The sequence below is a fragment of the Vidua macroura genome, chromosome 6 (assembly GCF_024509145.1).
Source record: "Vidua macroura isolate BioBank_ID:100142 chromosome 6, ASM2450914v1, whole genome shotgun sequence".
NCBI lineage: Eukaryota > Metazoa > Chordata > Aves > Passeriformes > Viduidae > Vidua > Vidua macroura.
This window is the reverse complement of record NC_071576.1, coordinates 1104003-1125209: the sequence shown is the minus strand read 5'-3', so window position 1 is coordinate 1125209 and position 21207 is coordinate 1104003. Positions and strand designations below refer to the sequence as shown.

The 21207-nt window shown below is 51.9% G+C and overlaps 1 protein-coding gene and 1 long non-coding RNA gene across 3 annotated transcripts; one reads left to right on the top strand and one right to left on the bottom strand.

The window, feature by feature from the left end:
- Positions 1-3878: 3878 nt before the first annotated feature.
- On the bottom strand, positions 3879-6532 carry LOC128808421 (uncharacterized). Its single transcript, XR_008437458.1, has 3 exons — positions 6260-6532; positions 5704-5822; positions 3879-5238 (listed from the first exon to the last, which is right to left on the bottom strand). It is a non-coding gene; the product is annotated as an uncharacterized LOC128808421 (long non-coding RNA).
- Positions 6533-6733: 201 nt separating this feature from the next.
- Positions 6734-20518, top strand: MIS18BP1 (MIS18 binding protein 1). 2 transcript variants are annotated; one of them, XM_053979492.1, is made up of 17 exons: positions 6734-7384; positions 8251-8270; positions 8661-8786; positions 9041-9552; positions 10281-10357; positions 10940-11070; positions 12160-12250; positions 12484-12647; positions 13314-13477; positions 13941-14049; positions 14717-15563; positions 16392-16561; positions 17841-17980; positions 18463-18611; positions 19132-19216; positions 19777-19819; positions 19970-20518. In XM_053979492.1, exons 1-17 carry the CDS (start codon positions 6825-6827, stop codon positions 20062-20064), a joined length of 3483 nt encoding a protein of 1160 aa, XP_053835467.1. In that variant the 5' UTR covers positions 6734-6824; the 3' UTR covers positions 20065-20518. The 2 variants fall into 2 exon arrangements, with proteins under 2 accessions (XP_053835467.1, XP_053835466.1); XM_053979491.1 differs by lacking the exons at positions 6734-7384; positions 8251-8270 and adding an exon at positions 7396-7440.
- Positions 20519-21207: the final 689 nt, after the last annotated feature.

Below are 21207 nucleotides of genomic sequence, written 5' to 3'. Positions count from 1 at the left end.
AGCTGGCTCCTCCTCATCTCCTGAACAGAGCCATGAATTCCCTTTTGTCAAATCTTCCCATTTTTTGTGACTTCAGGGGAGGAGAAGCCTGGAATTTCCTTCAATTCTAACGAGAGGGGAAAGGTTCATCTCTGCAGCCCAGAATGACCACGCTGGTGTCCTTGATGGGTTGGTGACTGAGACCTACAGAATTGTAATGCCCTGGGATAATCCATTTCTGAGCTTCTCCTTGCAGTACCAGCAGCAAACCACCCACGTGACTCTGGAACCCCATAAACCCAAAATGCAAACACATCCACATTGCCTCCACGTCCCTGCTTCGTGCACAGCGACTTGCCCAAGAACCCATTAATGCAGTCAGTTTAAAAGCCTTGTTTGCAGGGACTCCTTGCAGGAGTCTGAACATGTTCCCTCTCCCTTCCCTTGGAATTAGTATGCCATTGTGAGGATCAAGGCCATTTGCAGGAATATAAAATATTCAATTAATAAGGCTCTGGAATATTTAATCATGACATTGAAATGCTAAGGAGTGCATTAACATTTATTATTCCCTATAAAGGATGGATCTCCAGCTCTGTGCCTGTTCCAGAACAGGCCTGTGGAGCTCCAGGTGGGGTTTTGGGCTCCTTCCTAAACCGATGCTAAAAGGCAGCATTAATGCAGATTAGGTTAAGTCTCATCACCACTGGAGTAACACTCCAGGAGAGAATGAAATTACCAACAGCTCTTGGTTTAAAGAACTGAGGGGAACATTTTCTTCCCCATTTCCAGTTAGCAGGGAATTACACAGGAGTCTTTCCAGCAGTTGCTTAGGCCCTGGTGAAGAAAAACAAAACAAGAAAAGCAGAGGGCTCTGCCTTAAGCATGGTCCTATTTTACACCGTTTTAGCTCAGGGCTTGCTCAGATGCACAAGTTTGAGATATTTGTTATTTCTGAGGTGATTTCTCTTCCATGAATGGAAACACTGCAATTTCATTGCTGGGAAATGACCAACAGAGAGAAATCCTCTTTAAAACAGCCCTAATTATGAGCCAACAAGAATATTTTATTTGTTACTTCTGCATAACTTCTTGCCAAATCTTGAGGCAGGTTATGGCACTGGGAGAACATCTCACCGTGCAGGGAAATAATGTCAGCCTCTGGTGGTTTAACCCCAACTCACTATCCCCATCCTGAATCCAAATCACTCCCAGCTCCTGGGAAGGAATTGAACTCTATCCCAGCCCAAACCAGGACACTGCATCATCACAATGTGCTGTGTATTAATAACAGGCACAACAAATCTGTCTTTAAATAAAAACCAGCCTTGCAACCAATGGAGATTACTCTAAGGGATCACTTAGCAAAAACACTCAAAAGATAAGGGAAGTTACAGAGACGAATAAAAATAAAACTTACCAATAAGGGAAAAGACAACAAGGATCTTGTAAAAGAATTAACAGGTGAAATGATTGTAATAGCTTAGATCTGTTATTGGGAATCAATACAGTAATTCTTAGAGAATGCATAAAACAAATATTTATCTTTTGTGCTTGTAAAGATGCTGAGGGGAATATTAATTTTTGATGCTAACAACTAAATATTTTCTATTCAATCGCTGTTTGAATAAGATTATTAACTGACCACAACCTGAGCTTACCACAGACAGTTTTCACAGAACTTGTGGGCAGCCCCCAAAAGCTCCAGAATGTTTAATGAGACTGACCAGCCAGGCAACACGAGGCAGGCTGACGGTGAGGGGGCTTGGGCTGGCAGATTAATTACCAGGATGGTGAGAGGATTTTAGAAAAAACTCTACCTGAATGCTGACAGCGAGTGATAGAAGAGACGGGGTCTCCATGGCACACACGAAGCTGTTCAGAGATTCCAAAAGCTCAGTATTTATACCTTTTCAGCTACAGCTAAAAATAGCACTACCCACAACGCTTAGGTTCCTTGGTAACATTGCTCCATCACAGCTTTGCACAAACCCGCTCACGTCTTGCGTTTTCTGCATCCCAAGCACACTGTTATCTTCCTCGGGGTTCTGCTGGCAGAGCCTTGTGGCCTGCCAGGTTTAGCACAGCCACTTCAGTCACCAGCTGAGCAGCGCTCCCAGCCCTGCTCTCCATTCCCATAAATGCCCCACAGAAACATCTCGAGCCACGTGGGAAATAGTAAAGGTAAGAAGACTTTCAGAAAGCTGTGAAAGCAGGCTTTGGAAATAGAGCACAGAACTTAGAACTAGCTGCAGCTCCCTCCAACACATAGCCAGAATTGTAATTAATAACCAAACTAGGAATTCTCATTCTGAGGAGATGCAGGGGAAGATGCTCACCAGGAGGACAGGAAATTCCTCCTGCTCCTGTGCAGGCAAAGCTCCAAACCCCAAACTCAACTCAACTCAAACTGGTCCAGAAGCTGCAGCAGCGCCTGGCTCAGTGCTTCCAGCTGGGACAGGCTGGAATTGTTCTCCAGGGACAACCAGGGAAAGGATCTCTGGGAAAGGCGAGAATCAGTGAGGCCAGCACGAGAACCAGGGCTTAGGAACTAGCCAGGAACACTCGTACACAGAAACAAGAAAGCAGCAGCCAAGCACTATGGGGAATATTAAGGAATGCACTCCAGCAGCAGTGGGAAAATGAGAGGTGAGTTAAAAACCAGCTCAGGTTGTGACAGCTGTGGGACAGGACTGAGGGCAGTACTCAGGAGCCCGTGGGGGTACATGTTCCTAAGGAAGGCTGCTCCTCACTCCAGCTGGGGAGGGGAGCAGCTGGAAACTCGGAAAGCAAAACCATTCCAGGTAGGAGGGAAGGAAGGCACAGGTTTCTCACGGAGGTGACAGTCACGGAACAGCTGCCTAAGAGTTGGAGCTGCTTCCTTTTCAAATCAGAAATCATTCACTGAAACCCAGAATATCCTGAGCTGGAAGGGACCCACAGGGATCATCCAGTGCAGCCCCTGTCCCTGCCCAGACCCCCCAACAATCCCACCCTGGGCATCCCTGGCAGCGCTGTCCAAACTCTCCTGGAGCTCTGGCAGCCTCGGGGCCGTGCCCATTCCCTGGGGAGCCTGGGCAGTGCCAGCAGCCTCTGGGGAAGAGCCTTTCCCTGAAATCCAGCCTGAGCCTGCCCTAGCCCAGCCCCAGCTGCTCCCCGGGTCCTGTCCCTGGCAAAGCCATTTCTGTGCCCCACGTGGCAGCAAAACTGAGCCAGAACGCTGCTGTGGTGTGTGGGGATGCCGAGCAGGAGAGCAGCAGCAGCTGCTCCGCGTGAGCGATGAGCGGCCGCGGCTTTCCCGAGGCAGAGGCCGGGAATGCTCGGCTCGGCTGTGCCGCCCAGCGGTGCGGTGCCTTTCCCGCAGCCCCGCTCCAGCTCCTGTTCCCGAGCACCCCAGCCGGGGCGGGATGGAGGGATGGATGGCTGCGGGAAGGCAGCTCCTGCCACCTCGTGGGGACAGCGCTCCTCTCCCATCGCACCTCGGCGCTGTCATTCCCTCCGGAACGCTGGGCAGCCCCAGCTTCCCCCGGGACGCAGAAATGCTCCCTCACAAGAGGAACCGCAGCCCGGGCACAGCTGCTCGTAATTCATTTTTTTTGTTCATTATTTTTGTGCTATCCCTAAAGCACAACCTCCTTTCCCACTCCCTCCTTCCAGCCCCCGAGCTGTTGACTGAGAACATAAATAATCCTGAACCAGAGGAGGAAAAGAAGAAATAAGAATAAAACACCCTAAGCACAGTGTGGGGTGTTCTGTCAGTCTGCTTCTCCACAGAGATACAACGGAATCCAGCAGGAATTTGCAGCAGGAAAAGGTTTCCTTAGGTTTAATGAAGATTATTCACTAATAAACCAAACCTATATATGTATAAATAGATGAAATATAAGTATTTTCTTTCAGCTACTCCAAACCAAATAAGCATTTGGGTTTTGCTTCCAGACACACAATTAATTGATTTTAAAATCCCAAAAGCTGAATAAACATTTATTCTTATACCTCTATACTTAATATATATAATTTATGGGATTGATTGATTAATTGGCAGGACTTGTTAAAGGAACCTCCCAAATAAAGGGAAAACCCTTAAATATTTCTATGAAAAAAACACAGAAAAGCACACACCCCTCAGCCAAAGAGCATGCAAGGGGTGTTGTGGGGTTTTTCCCCAGTTTAACCCCACACTACAGATCTCACTGAGGTCTCTGGGCTGTACAACCCACACCACAGACTCTTGGGGTTGAATTTCTGCAGCTGCTGCCAAAACAGCTGATCCACCCAGGGCAGGAAACTTCAGCTGCATGGGTTGCACCTCCACTGGGAGCTAAAGAGGCAGAGTCTGGAAGGGGGGCTTGGAAAATCCTTTACAATGCAATCATCGTCCTTGCCCCATGATTAATTCTTCTTTTTCCATTAAGATTTTGATTGGCATCTGCCACCTTCCCAAAGAGAAGCAGCAGGACTCCCAGTTTTAGGTCCTTTCTGGTAACTGCTGAGATCCCCATGGATAAATCCCAGTAAAACCCACTTTTGTCCTTTTAAACCCACAGCACAAGCAGCTGATGAGGCTCAGAAGTCACTTAGGGGCCTTGAGCTAAATCTGCATTTATTGTCTCCAGGTGCACCTGCTCTGCCCCAGAACCACCCACACTCAACAAAAATCAAATGAACTCTTTTACCCTCAACACCTTTTCCTGCTTAGCCTGGATTAGTCTTTCTTCTCTGAATAATAGACCTGATCTCTTCCTTTGTAGAACAAACAGCAAACAAGCTGAAAATTATTCAAGAAATGCCATTTATGGAAAAAAAAAGAGTATTTCTGCCAGAGGGGAAATTTCGATGGAATATTGGGATTTAGGAATTCCTGGCTGGGAGGTTGGAGAGAGGCTGGGCTGGAATTGCCAGAGCAGCTGTGGCTGCCCCTGGATCCCTGGCAGTGCCCAAGGCCAGGCTGGACACTGGGGCTGGAGCAGCCTGGGACAGTGGGAGGTGTCCCTGCCATGGCAGGGTGGGATGGGATGGGATTTAGGATCCCTTCCAACCCCAACCAATCTGGGATTCCTTTTGGGAAGCTCCACTGGCATCTGGTAACACAAACAAGAGGGGACCTGCTCAGCCATGCTAACAAAGCTTAGGAATTCTAACAAAACTTGTAGGAATTCCACAGCTACCCAAATTACACCCACAAGTCTCACACACACATTTGTTGCTGGAAAGAAGGAATTCCGCCTCACTTGACTTCCTGTGGATTCTTTTTTGCTCCTGGAAGGAAGCACAATGGTGGCTTCTGCAAGTAACTGGAGCAAAACGAATTTTCTTTGCTTTTCATCATTTGGGCAAAAGCTGAGCAGATAAGGAGTTAAGAAACTATGGGACCACTAAGATATTGTTAACTATAAGGAGTAAATTATGGATTGAATGGGGGGTTTTGTGCTTTTTAAGGACACATGAAGCAAATGAAGCCATGCCATCTGTGTGAAGTCAGTGCATCAGAAACCACAATCAAGACATTTAACCGATGTAACACCTGAACACAGCTTGTTATCCCTGTTGTAACTTTTCCATGGTCTCCTTCCCTATCCCCACCCACAGATCTGCCAGCCCCATTCCTTCCCTGGGGAGCTCCAGCAGGACCAGCACGGGAGCCAAGGCCAGTGGCAATGCCAGGAGAAGGAAATGCAGAGATCCCTTGTGTTTCCATGGCCCCCTCCCTCCCCTGACACTCACCTGCCTCTGATCCTGACACCGCAGCCCTGGGGGCTCCTTCTCCCGAGTTCTCCGGGGAGCAGCAAGCACAGCTCCCTGTCTGCTCTATTAACTGCCCTGCTAATTAGCACATACATCTCCTGCAACGAACACAAAGTCTTTCATTATTGCAACAAGCTGCAAAGTAGCAAACCGGATCCCAAAATAACACCTTGTTTTTGAACACAGCTGTTTATTATCAACAGGCACACACTGAAGTAATTTCGTACTCAGAGCTGAGTTTTCTGACCCACCTGCTGGGACTAATTTAGGAATCAGACACACCTGATCGCACTGCAGCTGCTTGTTAGCAGGGAGAACCAGGCTACAGGGTACAGCTGGGTACACCTGTGACTCCGATTTATCGTCTATTTTTTATGCATTATTCAAGCAACTTCCTCCACTCGAACTATGAACTACAGGGTCTTCCGGCCAGGACAGGCCAGAACCTGCCAGGCCTCCAGAACACTAATTAAATCTACTATTTATCAATTAACAGCGTGCACTGATGGGTTTTTCGACAACTCTGCACACTCACTCGGGCCAGGACACCGCTCGGCTCTGCCTGGCCCCTCGCCCCTCTCGTTATCCACCTCTGAGCCCGGCCGGCTGTGGGGCTGTGGCTGCGGGGCTGTGCCTCCGCCCGGCCCCGCTCCGTCCCTCCGGCGGCTCGGCTGAGCTCCCGCACCCCGGAAAGGCTCCAGCGAGCCCCGGCTACGCCCTACGAGGCTCCCGGAGCTGTTTGTGAGTTCCGGCCATTCCTGTGGAGTCCCGCCTCAGCCCCGTTCCGGCTCCGCCTCAGCGCGCCCCGCCTCAGCGCCAACGGCCGCGGAGCCTGCCCACGGGCGGACTGAACCACTGTGCCGAGGAGAGGGGAGCTCGGGCGTAGCCCGGGCCTGCTGCCGCCTGCCTCGACGCCGTCCGGCAATGTATCTGTTTCTTAACACCCCCCGCACCCGCGCGAGGTGGTCTCGGCCCGCAGTTCCGCTCTCCTCCGCCAATCGGCGGGCGCGGCGGCGGCGCTCGAATCTGTGCGCGGGGTTCCGTGAGGGGAGCGCGGCCGGCCCGGAGCGCCGCCCGAGCGGCGGGGCCCACCCGCGGCCATGAGGGGACTGGGACCCGCCCGGGATCGCCGCCAGGGACTCTGCGACATCGTCGCGACCCCCAGCCGCCGCTCCGCCTGGGGACAGCCGCCGCTGCGCTCGGTGTCCCTCAGCAGCATTCCCGCGGGGACGCTCACCCCGCTGAAGCAGCTCCTGCAGGACCAGGGCAGCGTCGCGGCTGCGGACAGCCGCGTATCGGGCCCGCAGCTCGCGGGGCCGGAGCGCCGGGCTGGGCCCGACAGCCGGCCTGGGCCCGACAGCCGGGCTGGGCCCGACAGCCAGCCTGGGCCCGGTCCCGGTCCCGACAGCCGGCCCGGTCCCGGTCTCGACAGCCGGCCCGGTCCCGGTCTCGACAGCCGGCCCGGTCCCGTCGCCGAGCGGCCGCCGAAGCGCCGCGCTCCGGAGCCGCCCGGGCAGGAGTCGCCGATCAAGATCTTCCAGCGGATGAAGGCGCGGGCGGAGCAGCAGCGCAGGGTCGCCACCGACGTGATCCTGAGCCCCGCGGCCCGGCAGCACGGGCCCGACACGGCCCGGCAGAACGGGCCCGACACGGCCCGGCAGCACGGGCCCGACACGGCCCGGCAGAACGGGCCCGACACGGCCCGGCCGGGACCAGGTGAGTCGCACGAGCCCTCGGTGACTGCATGAGAATGGTGTGTTTGCCTGTGTGAATAGCTGGAATAAAAAGCGCAAGGATGTAAACTTGAGTTTGGTTCCTGGAACTTTCAGGCATCTTGTGCTGCAGTAAGTGGCATCCCTGATTTTCGCATTCTCCTAAACCTTTTCATTCCTTACATTAGTCCACAATCCTAAATTACAGGAATTATTAACAGTTCTTTTTCCCAAACGGTTTTTATTATTTTGGAGCACACTGGAGTCACCTGTTGAAAGGAAAGAGCTCTCAATGCTGCTACCAATTGCCTTAATCCTTTCTCCTTGGAAGGCCCATGGAGAGGACAAAGCCCCCTGACACCAACACCCATCAGTGCAGAGCTGGGCACACTTGGGAAGCAATGATTGTTCCACAGCTTCTCCAGGAGAGCTGGCTCAGGTGTGAACGTTTTCCCTCTGTGTCCCACTCGTGGCTCTTTCAGGATCTGAGAAAAGCAGCCAGAGCCCCTTGGTGGGTGTAGAAAACACCAGCACTGGTTGCACCCCAGCTGCTGGGATTAAAAAAAGTTGGTTGGTGAAGTTTTGTGGTGCTGAAATGTGTCTGTAGCAGTGCTGATGTGTCTTCCGTGCTCTGTATCGTAGAGGATTCCCTCCCTCTCGGTTTCCTTCCCCTCTGCCTCACTCTGGCTCTAATTGTTCTTTCTGTTGTGTTTATGAGTGGGTTTGACACGTGCAACACCTTCAAAACCACATTGTAACTAAAAAAAGTCAAAACAAATTGCTGTAACTATTCCTTACACTCTGTGCAGGGAAGGGAAAGGAACTCTGCTTGGGGTTTGAAATCCCACTGGGGTGTTCTCCTGGGCTCTCCCTGCTGGCTTTTACCTTTATCCATGACACGGTGAGATCCAGTGCACCCTCAGCAGGTTTGCAGCTGACACCAGGCTGGATGTGACCCTTTTTTAGATCCCTGGCAGTGCCCAAGGCCAGGCTGGACAGGGCTTGGAGCAGCCTGGGACAGTGCAAGGTGTCCCTGCCATGGCAGGGGTGGATTGGGATGGGATTTAAGGTCCCTTCCTACTCAAACCTTTCTGGGATTCTGTGGGGATTTTTTAAATAAAAAGCATATAAATATAATATTGTCCCCACCTCCCCCCCCCCCATGAAATGTTTTTCTTCCCCAAATCTGAAGAGGGTTTTGGGGTTTGTTTGGTTGTTTTCCAGAGCCATTTTTGCCTCAGGTTCCCAGGATGGAGCCCCTGGAAGTGCCCCCAGCAGAGCCTCCCGTGCTGGAAACCCCCCAGAAGTTCTTCCTGCGGGTGAAGTGGCAACTGCAGCAGCAGCACCAAGGTACTGGGGTTGCTCTGGAGAGCACAAACTCCCTCCAGGCAGAGAGCCACGGCACTGCTGAGCTTGGGAAAGCCCTCTGAGGCCATCAAGTCCAACTGTTCCCCCAGCACTCTGCCCTGTCCCCAAGTGCCACATCCACAGGGCTTGAAATCCCTCCTGGCATGGGTCTCCTCCACCCCCCAGGCAGCCTGTTCCCATGCTTAAATATCCCTAATTTTTTTGTTGTTCCTTCTTTTTTTTCTTTAAATGGGCAGCTAGACCACCTTCAACCCAAACCCAGCAGAATGTTCCTCCTTCCACAACTGCAGAGAATCCTTCAGCCCAGCCTGCCTGTGCTGAGCAGCCAGGGAATGAGCCTGCAGAGGATGTGGACTCTGATAAGGATGATGTGGATGTTTTCCTGGTGGAATCTATAGAAGTAGATGCTGATGGAGAAGTGTCTCAAAGTACAGTGGCTACTCCTTTGCAAGTGAACCCCACCCCTTGGGAAAAGGGGGATCAGGTAAAAGGAAGGTCGGGAAATGGAGAAGCAAAACGTACAGAGCTTCATGAAGACAGGAGAGAGTTGCAGCCCAGCAAAAAACCAGCTGCTCCAGCAGTGGAAAAGGCACCAGAGACTAATCCTGAAAACCCCTCCCAGCGCTTCTGTAGCATCACGCTCTACTCTCCAGTCCACATTCCAAGGAAGCAGAGGCTGGCAGAAGAACCCAAGACCCCTTTGGATAAACCTCCTACTGATCAACCTGCTGGCAAAGCTCACAAAGAGGTGGGAGAAAATCATCCCTGAGGGAAAATGAGAAATTCCTCTGGGCTGATAGCTCAAAGTTATTCTTTTTCTTGTCAAAAGCAAGGAAACTGAGAAGAGAATAAACTGTTATTCCATTAGATTTTACCAGTAAATTTTCCCATGCAAAGGGGATGCTCCAAGATGACAAATGTTCAGGGTTTGGTTGTTTTTGTTTTTTTTTTTTTTTTTGTGTAAAAGAAGCACTTTTGGTTTAGTGTGCACAAGCCATGGTGTGATCATGGGCCCTGCCAGCTCCTGGCTGCCTGCTCAGATCCAGGGAGGAGAGACCTTTCCCAGCTGGGCATGAATCCATCCAGGAATGTGCTGTTGGGGAGGGGGAGGGCTTGGCTTTCATATGGAACATCCAGACTCCTGTTCAATTGAACTGGAGCAGAGTCTCTTCCTAGGAGAGCAGTGCTGCACCCCTGGGGTTCCCTGGGAACCTGGCACAAGCACACCTGCCCAAGGCTTGGGCTTCCCTTCTTCTCTGGGGAAACCTGGGGTTGCAAGGGACTTGTTCTCTTCCCCCTCACCGTGGCCTAGAGTGTTTGATGTGTTTCTGAATTGAACCAAGTTACCTTCAGGACTGAGCTTAGAAGATACTGAAAGAGATATTTTGTTATTGGATATGATCACTGAGGGGGACTGGCTAATAAATACTTCTAAATCATTTATTTTCTTTTTTTCTTTTTTTTTTTCTGAAACAGAAAAACATCTGCCTGCACAGCTGGAGGATTAAAGTGCTGCCTGGAAACACGACAATCTGTGTGGAAGGGAAAAGGAAGTAAGAACCAGTTTATTATTTAAATGTAAAGTAAACCATGGACACCAAACACGAGGTAATGGTGCAGAGCTTAGACTTTGTCAAGGAAGAGACAATTCCTTTGTGTGGGCAAGAGGGGGAGAACCAGCATCCAGAGAACTACTGGTGAACTCATTTCAGAGTCCTGTGCTGAGATAATCAGAAAGCTTCAGAGAAATAAATCAAATATCAAATGGCTCTGGACAGTTTGGGTTGGGAGAGGAGCTTAGAGCCCATCCAGCCCCACCCCTGCCAAGGGCAGGGACACCTCCTGCTGTCCCAGGCTGCTCCAAGCCCCATCCAAGCTGGGCTGCTGTAATGAGCTGGCTTCAGTCCATCTGCTGTCCCATGAGTGACTCCTGCAGCAGGGACATGTTCAGTTTGTCCCCTGCCCCAGTGTCAGGCGAGGCAGAGCTGTGTCAGTGCCAGGCTAAGAGAGGAAAACTGAGCCCAGAGCACATCCTGCCAACACCTGAATCCCTCAGAAAACATGGAGTGCCAGCATTCCAGACTGGAGTCCCTTCTGGAATTGATTTCTGTGGTTGCTGTTGTGTCTTTTGCCAGGGACATGAAGCAGCTGCTGTGGCACAGCAGCGCCATCACGCAGCGCGTCACTCACAACCAGGTGCGGACCTCCTCGGGAGCTGTCTACCAGCTGCAGGGCAAGATAGACACAGCTGCCATGAGGAAGGAGGGTGAGCTGCTGATTCTGAATGCCTTACAAACTACAGACTCTTTCAGCTTGGTTTGGAGCATGTGGGATTTGTAAGGAAATGGGATTTCCACGCAGATGGAAATACAGGAGTTGTTCTCCTTGCTCTGTGTGCTGCTCTGGCACGTTCGCTGGGAATGAGCTGCTTGTCAGTGCTCACAGGCAGCTCTGAGGACACAAACATTAGCTGGAATCGTGGAATGTCCTGAGCTGGAGGGACCCCCAGGATCATCCCAGCCCCTGTCCCTGCCCAGACCCCCAGCAATCCCACCCTGGGCATCCCTGGCAGCGCTGTCCAAAGGCTCCTGGAGCTCTGGCAGCCTCGGGGCCGTGCCCATTCCCTGGGGAGCCTGGGCAGTGCCAGCACCCTCTGGGGAAGAGCCTTTCCCTGAAATCCAGCCTGACCCCCCACCCCACTTCCAGCTCCAGCCATTCCTTCAGCATTACTTCCCTAACACAGCTGTGCCCCAGGTGTGTTACACCATTTTTTACCCAACACACGCTCACTGTGGGCTCTTTCAGGCCCACAGATGTTGGAACCCAGGGCACAGGGAATATTTCTCTGCCTGCCCTGAGATATCCTGATCCCCAGGAGAACACTGCTTTTAACCTTCGTCCATAGAGAAAGCTTCCAAGGCTTTGGGATGAATTGGAATCTATGAGTGTGTGAAATAGACAGTAGTATAGTTTATCACAGAGTGAAAAACTTAGAGCTTTGGGTTTTTAGTATGGAAGTGGAGAGAAGACAAGATGGAGGATTTTGGGTGTTGTCTGATCTCCTTGTTCTTCATCTAGTCCACTGAAGATTTTATTACTTTCTTTGCTAAGAACTTATATTTGTTTCTATATTAATATTCTGAGAAGGAAAAGTAGCAGCATGAGGCTTGTGAGCAGAGTGGCTCTAGTGCTGCAGAGGTTTCCTAGACCCAAGAGTGACTGGAGTGTGCTGGATGGAATTGTCTGGGTCGGTTCCTCTGATGTTTGGGTTTAACAGGCTCTGGGGGTTCTTCTGTCCCCTGAGGGAGTGCCAGCCCTGCTGAGCTGCTGCTCATGTCCCCTGTGCTCCCCTCAGGGTTCCCCTACCGCTTCATCAAGAAATTCACATTTGGCTTCTCCAGAAGGTGGAAGGAGTACGTGGAGGAGTTTCTTGAGGAAAGGAGGAGGTAACTTCTTTGGAGATTCTCTATCATTGCCGTGTTCTAAGTGTTCATTGAGACTTTGCTTTTTGAGGGTGTTACACCAGAGGAGTGTGAAATGTTTTAGATGTGGGCATGAAACCACTCTGCTGTGCTGGGCCACCAGGCTCCTGCCCACCAGGGCTTCACATCTTCCCTGTTTGTTAACGAGCAGCTTCCTCAGTGGCTGTCATTTCTTGTCTCAAACCCCAAACCATCAGGAAAGAACTAGTTCAAGATAGTGGAGGGGAGGAAAACGAGGAGAATGACTCCGTGGGGGGAACTGATGTGTTGGAAACCACAAGAGGCTCAGCAAGCAGTGCAAAGAAACCTGCACTGAGAAACTGCACCTATGACGTGTCACCAGAGAATCATGAGAACATCTGTGAGTATTTAACAATCCTTTCCTTTGGAAAAGACACCTGGGGGTGGCTGGGGTGGGTTGTGGAAAGGTTCATGATGCTGGTTGTGTTTCCAGGAAATGGCTGTAAAGCTGTAAAAGGCCCCTGGTTTGGCTCAGCCTTTGAGTGCAGTCCCTGCCTCGCCACGGGCACTGACAGCTCTGGGGTTTAACTCAGACCTTTTCTGGGCTCTTTGTCCAATGGGCCTTTCCCAAACCCCACTGTGCTGTTTGTTAGTGCTGGAATCAGGTTTTCTTGCTAGCACTGTAAAAGCTTTTATGCTTTTCACTCATGACTCCCATTTATTTTTCGCTCTCATTTGTCTCAGTGAGCAGCTGTTACATGTGACAACTTTTCTTTATCATTCTCCCTCCTCAAATGATTTTCACAGTATTTATAACTTTCTAAACAAAGAAAAAGTAAAAAGTTAGCCACAGTAAATTTCATCATTTGTGAAGCTTCTTACTTCAGTCCTGTTATTTCTATCGCAATGCTTTGAAAAGAACAACTTTGGGTACATTTTACATTTCCCTTGTAGTCCAGTTTAAACACAACATTGTTCCTCTTGCTTGTGAAATCTGCTAAACTGAATTTTCCATGCAGTGTTTGGGACAAAACTCCTCTTTCTTTGGGCTTTTTTTCCCTTGCAGTCATAACACCAAAGCACAGCTCCAGGAACGACTCGAGCAGTGTCTACACTCGCAGCGGGCGCCGCATCAAACCCCCCCTGAACTTCTGGTGTGGGCAGAGGGAGTTTGTGGATCGGAACCTGAACGTCACCATAGAAAATGGAGGGGTGGATTATCTCAGCCTGGTAAGATCCTCTTAAGTGTGACTTAAATACAATTGTTAAACTTGGCCAGGTAGGGAACAGAACAGGTGCAGCTCTTAGAGGCACCTGAAGAGAAAGGAAATCTTGGAAACATGTTCAAAGTATTAGAAAACACACCAAAAAATAGTCTTATGTCCATATTATCAGATAATTGTGGTCTCTAAATCTGACATAATGCGGAATTCTTTCTGGGGAAAAAATTGGGGGTGTTTTGGAAGATAATTGTATCAGACAGGAACTTGGTGAGGTCCCACCACAAATCCTGGGGTCAGTTCTGGGCCTTTCACTCCAAGAGAGACTCTGAGGGGTTGGAGCATTTCCAGGGAAGGGAATGGAGCTGGGAAGGGGCTGGAGCCCCAGGAACAGCTGAGGGAGCTGGGAAGGGGGCTCAGCCTGGAGAAAAGGAGATTTAATAAGTTTTAGAGTCAATTGTTTTATTTTGAAGATGCTTAGTAGTGAAAGACCCAAAAGAAAGACCAGTTCCACCTCCAAGAAGAATAAACCAAAGGAAGACATGAAGACAACAGAGGAAATGCCAAAACACCAAAGTAAAGGTAAAAACTAATTTTTTTTTCTATTGTCAAGTTATTGGTGGAATTGAGTGGGTGCTGGAGCAGTAGGGTTGGGTCTGTTAATGCAAAGAAATGATTCAAATATTTTAATGATCAACTGCTTTTTCTCTGAAGAATCATCAGAGTTGCATTCATGTGGAGTTTCACAGCTCCAAACAAGAACTATGTTTGTAAATCACTTTGTTAATTACATAACGGGAACACAGAGATTTCATTCTGGAAATTGAAATGAAGGGATTTGGACATTTTGGAGTTCACCAATCCACTGACCTGGAAGCCTGGCTTTGCTTTTTAAGGTGGATGGAAGAAATGAAATGTTGGCAAAAAAATCTCTTTAACAGAATTTTTAACAAAAATTTGGTTTTAGTAGAATTTGGTGGTGCTAGAAGCCTGAGAAGAATGTGCAATATAAAGCAGAAGTTTCTCTCTTAAAGCAGCTGCAATGTTTCCTGCAGAAAAGCTCTCTGGAGCAGAGCAGAGCTCTGGGGATGTGCCTGCTCAGTCAGTAGAGTTTCGGAGAGGCCTTGAGAGCAGCTCTGAGTTTGTAGTTTGGCAGGTAAAGCTCTGGAGGGGGTGCAGATCCCTGTGCTGCAAGCACAGCAGGACCCACCCTGCACCCCCTGACGGGCTCTGGCTCCCTCTCTTCCAGGGAAAAGCAGCGAGAGAGGAGCCACTTCCAGAGGAGACCCCAGATCTGCCAGCAGCAGGAAGAGCAGGCGCTTCCTTTCGGATGAGGAGGAGAGCGCTCCTGGAATCAGGGGCACAGAAACGAAATCCCAGCTCCCTGCCAGGGGGGCTTCCTTAAACACCAAGGGGCTGAACAAACACAGCAGCAGAGCCCCGGAGGCAGCAGAGAGAGCAGCAGGCTCTGAAGAGCTGAGCATGTACGAGCAGGGCTACAGGAACTCCCTCAGGTCAGCCAAGCAGCGCCTCCCAGGAAAGGAGAGGATTCTCCTCGCCCAGGAACCTTCAGAGGATGAGGAGGAGCAGTCCAGTGAGGACGCTCCACTGCTGATCAGGAGGAAAAATAAACCCATATTAAAACCAGAGTCTCGAAGCCAGAAACCTTGCTCTGGCTCCAGAGGTTCCAGGGATGATGCAAACAAGTCCTGTGGCCAAAGGACAGGAAAGCCCTCCCGGAATGTGCTGGTGCGGCTGAGTGGGACCGAGTCCAGCGACGAGTCTGAGTCCCCTTCTGAAGGGAAAACATCCTCTGAGTCCAGTTCTTCCTTCCTGCCTGCTCAGGCCAGGAGGGCACGGGGCAGAACCAACCCTCCCAGGCTGGTCGATTCCAACACCGAGCCTGAAACCGAGGAGGAAATTCAGGGCAAGGACAGGAATGCCAGAGTACCCCAGATGAAAACAAGCCATGGAGTCTCCAACAGTGCCAGGGCTTCAGCAGCAAAACTGAGAGAGGCAAAAGGGCAGAAATCTCTGGAACTTTTTCCAAGGGCAGCTGATGGCTGGTCTGAGAAGGAATTACAGAAACTTCACAAGTAAGGGCTCATTCTGTGTTCAGAGGAAAAGTTTCCCTCGGCATCAAAAGGATTTGAATGGTCTGGACTGGGGGTTTTCAGATTAATGATTTCCCAGGTTTCCTTTATGTTTTAATTCCCTATTAGAAATATTCCCTATTCAATTTCTTGTTTCCTTATTTTGGTTCCCAAATAATAATTAGAATAATTATTCCCTATTAATTTTCTTCACAAACCATCAGTATAATATGGTGAAGAGCAGGTGCCCTCCCCAGATTGCAGTAACAGGTTAAACATGATGTGGTTTTGTGAGCAGGTTTGGTAAGGGCAGGTTAACTGCAAGGGTGTTTAATTAATCCATCATCCAATTACTTAAACCACTGGGCAATATTGAACAGACACTGAGTGTAAAATGGCCAAGTTTGGGTTTAGCTCTTTTAGATGAGCAGGAGCTCAGGTCCGAGGGGACCTGCACAAGTGAGCAGGAAATTTATCTTGTGACACATCTGTCAGTTGAAAGTGTTTAAATAAATGTGCCTGTTCTGGAGAAAAGACACCACAGGATCACAGAATGGTTTGGGTTGGAGGACCTTAAATCCCACCCAGGGCCACCCCTGCCACGGCAGGGACACCTCCCACTGTCCCAGGCTGCTCCAGCCCCAGTGTCCAGCCTGGCCTTGGGCACTGCCAGGGATCCAGGGGCAGCCACAGCTGCTCTGGGCAAGAAGAGGCAACAGAGGCAGAGCCCAGATTGCTCAATCCATGGCCCAGGTCGTTCCCAGGCACGTTCCAGGGCTGTGCCCCACAGGTGCCCTGCCTGGTGACGCTGTGCCCGTGCTGTCCCTGCAGGGCCATCGCGGCGTTCCCGAAGCACAGGAGCAGCTTCTGGCAGGAGGTGGCCATGGCCGTGGGGTCCCGCTCGGCCGAGGAGTGCCAGGGGAAGTACCTGGAGGAGCAGGAGGGGAAAGGCTCCACGTGGCAGCCCAGGAGAACCACGTCAGAAAAATCTGAGAAGAAAGGTACCAGCATCTTCTTTCTGGGCGTTGTGTGGGTGGTAAATAATTCGGATTCAGACACTGAGGGCTGGAGTGTGTCCAGGGAAAGAAACAGAGCTGGGAAGGGGCTGCAGCCCCAGGAGAGGCTGAGGGAGCTGGGAAGGGGCTGGAGAGTTCCTGAGGGAGCTGGGAAGGGGCTGAGCCTGGAGCAAAGGAGGCTCAGGGGGGACCTTGTGGCTCTGCACAGCTCCTGACAGGAGGGGACAGCCAGGGGGGTCGGGCTCTGCTCCAGGGAACAGGGACAGGAGGAGAGGGAACGGCCTCAGGCTGGGCCAGGGCAGGCTCAGGGTGGGCAGCAGCAGGAATTTCCCCATGGAAAGGGGGCTCAGGCCTTGGCAGGAGCTGCCCAGGAAGATTTGGAGTGCCCATCCCTGGGGGCTTTAAAAGCCCAGTGCATGTGGCACCTGGGGACATGGGGCAGTGCTGAGGAAGGGTTGGACTGGATGGGCTGGGAGGGCTTTTCCAGCCTCACCAATTGTGCTCCCATGGGATAAATCCACAAGAGCACATCAGGGTGTGGCAGTGAGCCAGGTCACCTTTTGGTGTGGAGGTTGGAGGATGTCATGAATGACTGAGGTGACAAAAAGAGAAAGAACCTTTCTCTTCTTGTGGAGTTTTCCAGTTGTTGGCATGAGGGGAAGACTTCCTCTGGCCTTCACCCTTCAGGGGAAGGAGTTCTTGACATCCTGAGAGGCTCCTTGAGGCCCAGCAGGTCACAAGCTCCTTGCAGAGCTCTGGGTTCTTGGATGCCTAAGGGCAGCGTGGAGTCAGCACAGCCCAGTCCCATTCTCTGGTGTTTGCCATCCCCACACTGCAGCTTCCTTTGGGGGCTGGATTGGATTTAGGTTTGCCATGGATACAAGTTGAGCTGAGCATTCCTGAGCCTGGCTTCAGTGGAAGTGTCCCTGAGCAGCAGAGCCTTTGAGCCTGGCTGCCTCCTGACACGGGGACACACCTGTGGGTTTGCTCTCTGCAAGGCACATGTGAGCACAGTTCTGTCACAGTCACAGTGAACCTGATGTGTGACCCTGCAGTGCCTCTGGAGGCTCTGCAGTGACCCTCCCCTGAAGATGGAGTGAGGAAACTGCTTTGGAAAGCAAAAATTGTGTGAGAACTCAAAAGGATCCTAAAGAAGCTCTAAGATATTTCACCAGAGGATGGACTGGGCTGTGGCACTGACCGCAGGCAGTGAATTTTAACCCCATAGCTGCTGTCTCAGACAATTCCTGTTTGGATCCTGCAGATAAGAAGGAGCCAGTGATCACTGCCAAGGTGGGCACCCTCAAGCGGAAGCAGCAGATGAGGGAGTTCCTGGAGCAGCTGCCCAAGGACAACCACGACGACGTCTTCACCGCGACGCCCTTCCAGAACAGGAGGGTGCAGGTAAACCCCGAGTCCTGAGCACCTGTGGGACTGCTCTCCTGCTGGGTGTGCCACGGGGCTGCTCCAGTTCCACCAATAAAATCCTGGGCAGCTGTGGGAAGAGGCTTCTTTCCTTCACGTGCTGGAGCAGCCCTTGGCTGGTGGCAGTGAGGAGGTTGGACAGGCTGGGAGGGCCCTCTGCATGGTGACAGCACCACCTGAGTAATCGTCCTTCTGAGCAGTCCTGGGCAGCTTGGAGCTTGGGATTGTTACCAGAAATTACTTTTTGAGGGTGTGGCAGCACCAAAACCCCTCAGCCAAATGCTGGGCAGGATCTGGAGGGGCACTCGGACCAAGGAGGAGGTGCAGGGTCGTGTCCGGTTCTGGGCATGAGGGGACAGGGGGAATCAGATCCAGGGCAGGGAGGAATGGAGGGACTGCTGAAAGGGGGGAGAGGGGCACTCCAGGCTCAGGTGACTGACAGCTCTGAGGTGGCTCTGCAGCTGCCAGCACTGCGAGGGAGCCAGGACGGGGACACCAAGGATTTCACCCTCTCAGAGCTCCCGCTCACCCCCTCCTCAGGCCTCTTTCCCCCTGTGAAAACCCCGCAGTGTGAGCACATCAGCCCGGGAATGCTGGTCCCCATCAACAGGTAGGAGCTCCCCCACCAGCCCTCTGTGAGCCTTGGCACTGCCCCAAGCTCCCTTTTTGTCTCTGAGAAAGATGGCTTTGGAGCTGGGACAGCAGCTCGCTTCCAGCCACTCCTGTAGCCTCGGGGTGCCTGGGGAAAGCTCTTCCCTGCGGCCCCGGGTGCTGCTGGAGCTGCTCAGCTCCCTGTGGGCAGCTCCTGCTCCCAGCCCTGGGAATGGCCCTGGCTTGGGCTTCAGCCTCAGCAGAGCCTTCAGTCGTGCCCTGGAGCCAAGGCTCCAGGCTCTGCACAAATAACCGGGACCGTCTGGGAACCCCGAGCCAGCGGGGCCTTGTCCCAGTGACGTGGGCTGGGCCCGGGGAGGGGATGAGGCTCGGTGTCATCCTGCACTGGGATTTGCAGCCCGTGATCCAGCCCTGCTCATCCCCTCTGGGAGCTGGAGCCGGGTGGGGTCCGTGGCTGCACCCAGAGGGTTCCATGGCAGCATCCCAGCCCCGCTGAGCCCTGCTCCCTCGTGTCCCAGGAACGACTACGACCGGCACGTGTTCCACATGCAGAAGAACACGCAGGGCAGCAGAGGCACCTGGGACAAGGTCAAGAAGAAGACGGTAATGCTGCTTTCACTGCCCACTGCCACCTGAGCCAGGCACAGCTTGGCAGAGGAGACAGAATCCCAGGATCACAGCCCCCTGTGTGCTCTGGGTGGAAAATGGGAACCCTCCCTGGGTTCGGTATCTGCTGCTGTGGAGAGAAGTTGTTTTGTGAGAAGGGAGCTCTTCGCTGTCAGGATTAATTCCGTTGCTTTTCATCAGGATTTGGAATTGCTTTGGAATTCCATGATCTTTAGGTTCTTATTAAATTCTTCTGAACAGTGGGAAAAGGAATAATAACCATAGGATATCCTGAGTTACCCATAAGGGCCCCACAAGGATCATCCAGTCCAACTCCTAATAGTGACCATAAGTTACCTTGTATCCCTGAGTTTAGGTATCAATTCTTCCACCCTCCCAGGCTCTGCAGCTCCTTTGGCTTTTCCATAAAACCCTGTGATCCTGGGAGCAGCTTGTGCCTGTGGTTCAGGGGAAGCAATTGTGGAAATTCTGGGAAATGGGGACCCTGAGCTGGTGCCAGCCCTGGCTGAGCCTCTTTCCTTCCTTCCCTCCCTCAGGCCAAAGCTGCACTGGAGACACCACCTTCCTGCAGAACCAAGAGTGAGTATTCCTGGCTCCTCCTCATTTCCAGCTCCTTCCCTTCCTTCTCTACCACCGTGGGCTGTGTCCCATCAGCCTTTTGCTCTCTGAACCTTCTCTGTCCCCGTCTCCCACTGGGACATCCCCTGATGATCCCTGTTTTTATTGCAGGAGTGACCCCGGCCCCAGTGGTGGGGAAGCTCTTCGAGGCTGAGAATCCAGCCTCATCTGGTGAGGAGCAGGATGATTCCTACTTTTCTGTCTGATGGACTTTGTGGATGTGTTCAGCACCTCCTACTTTCCCATCTGATGGACTCTGAGGATGTGTTGTTCACTTGCTGTTCAGAGCACGGGGGTTCTGCTGCCCTCTGGGAGGGAATGCTGGAATGATTTCAGTTTGGAAAAGCTGCCCTGCTCTGGTTTTATGTGTTTTAACTCCGTTCCCACCCTGCCAGCAATGCTTGGATTTTCCATTTGTACAAAGTGGCATTTCCTTGTCCAGGCTCCTCCTCTCCATGTCCTGTTTCTCCTGGGAAGGAGAAATGTACATAGATACCAATGAATGCCAACTTATGATACATTTTAAGCTAAAATATCTTCTCAGATATGGCTGTATAATAAATTTAAGAGCAGTCCAGAAGGAAATGAAATTGCTTTTAAATTTACTCTAGAGACAGCTTGAATTTTTATATTTCCTTAATGTAATAAACAAGAAGAAGCTTTTTACTCACAGATTACTCAGAGTTGTGGGGCAGCAGAATCCAGGAGCTGTCCAACTTAGAATGGTGCCTGCAATGCTTCATCCTCTTGGTTTGGAATAATGGAATGCTTTGGGTGGGAAGGGACCTTAAATCCCACCCAGTGCCACCCCTGCCATGGCAGGGACACCTCCCACTGTCCCAGGCTGCTCCAACCTGGCCTTGGGCACTGCCAGGGATCCAGGGGCAGCCACAGCTGCTCTGGCAATTCCAGCCCAGCCAGGAATTCCCAATTCCCAATCTCCCATCCAGCCCTGCCCTCTGGCAGTGGGAGCCATTCCCTGGCTCCTGTCCCTCCATCCCTTGTCCCCAGTCCCTCTCCAGCTCTCCTGGAGCCCCTCCAGGCCCTGCAAGGGGCTCTGAGCTCTCCCTGGAGCTTCTCCTCTCCAGGGGAGCATTCCCAGCTCTCCCAGCCTGGCTCTGTGGATTCCTCTGGGCTCACTCCAGGGCTGGGGCAGCTCTGCAGGTGGGGTCTCACCTGAGCGGGGCACACGCTGCTGCGAGTGGCTGACCCCGGCTGCCCAGGACAGCTCCTGCTCCAGGGACGGATTTCTCCCTGTCCCGGCCTCTTCCCGGGAAGTGCTGCTGCCCGAAGGGACGGGAATGCCGATCCCGATCCTCTTCCAGCTGGTGGCAGCAGAGGCTGCGGCA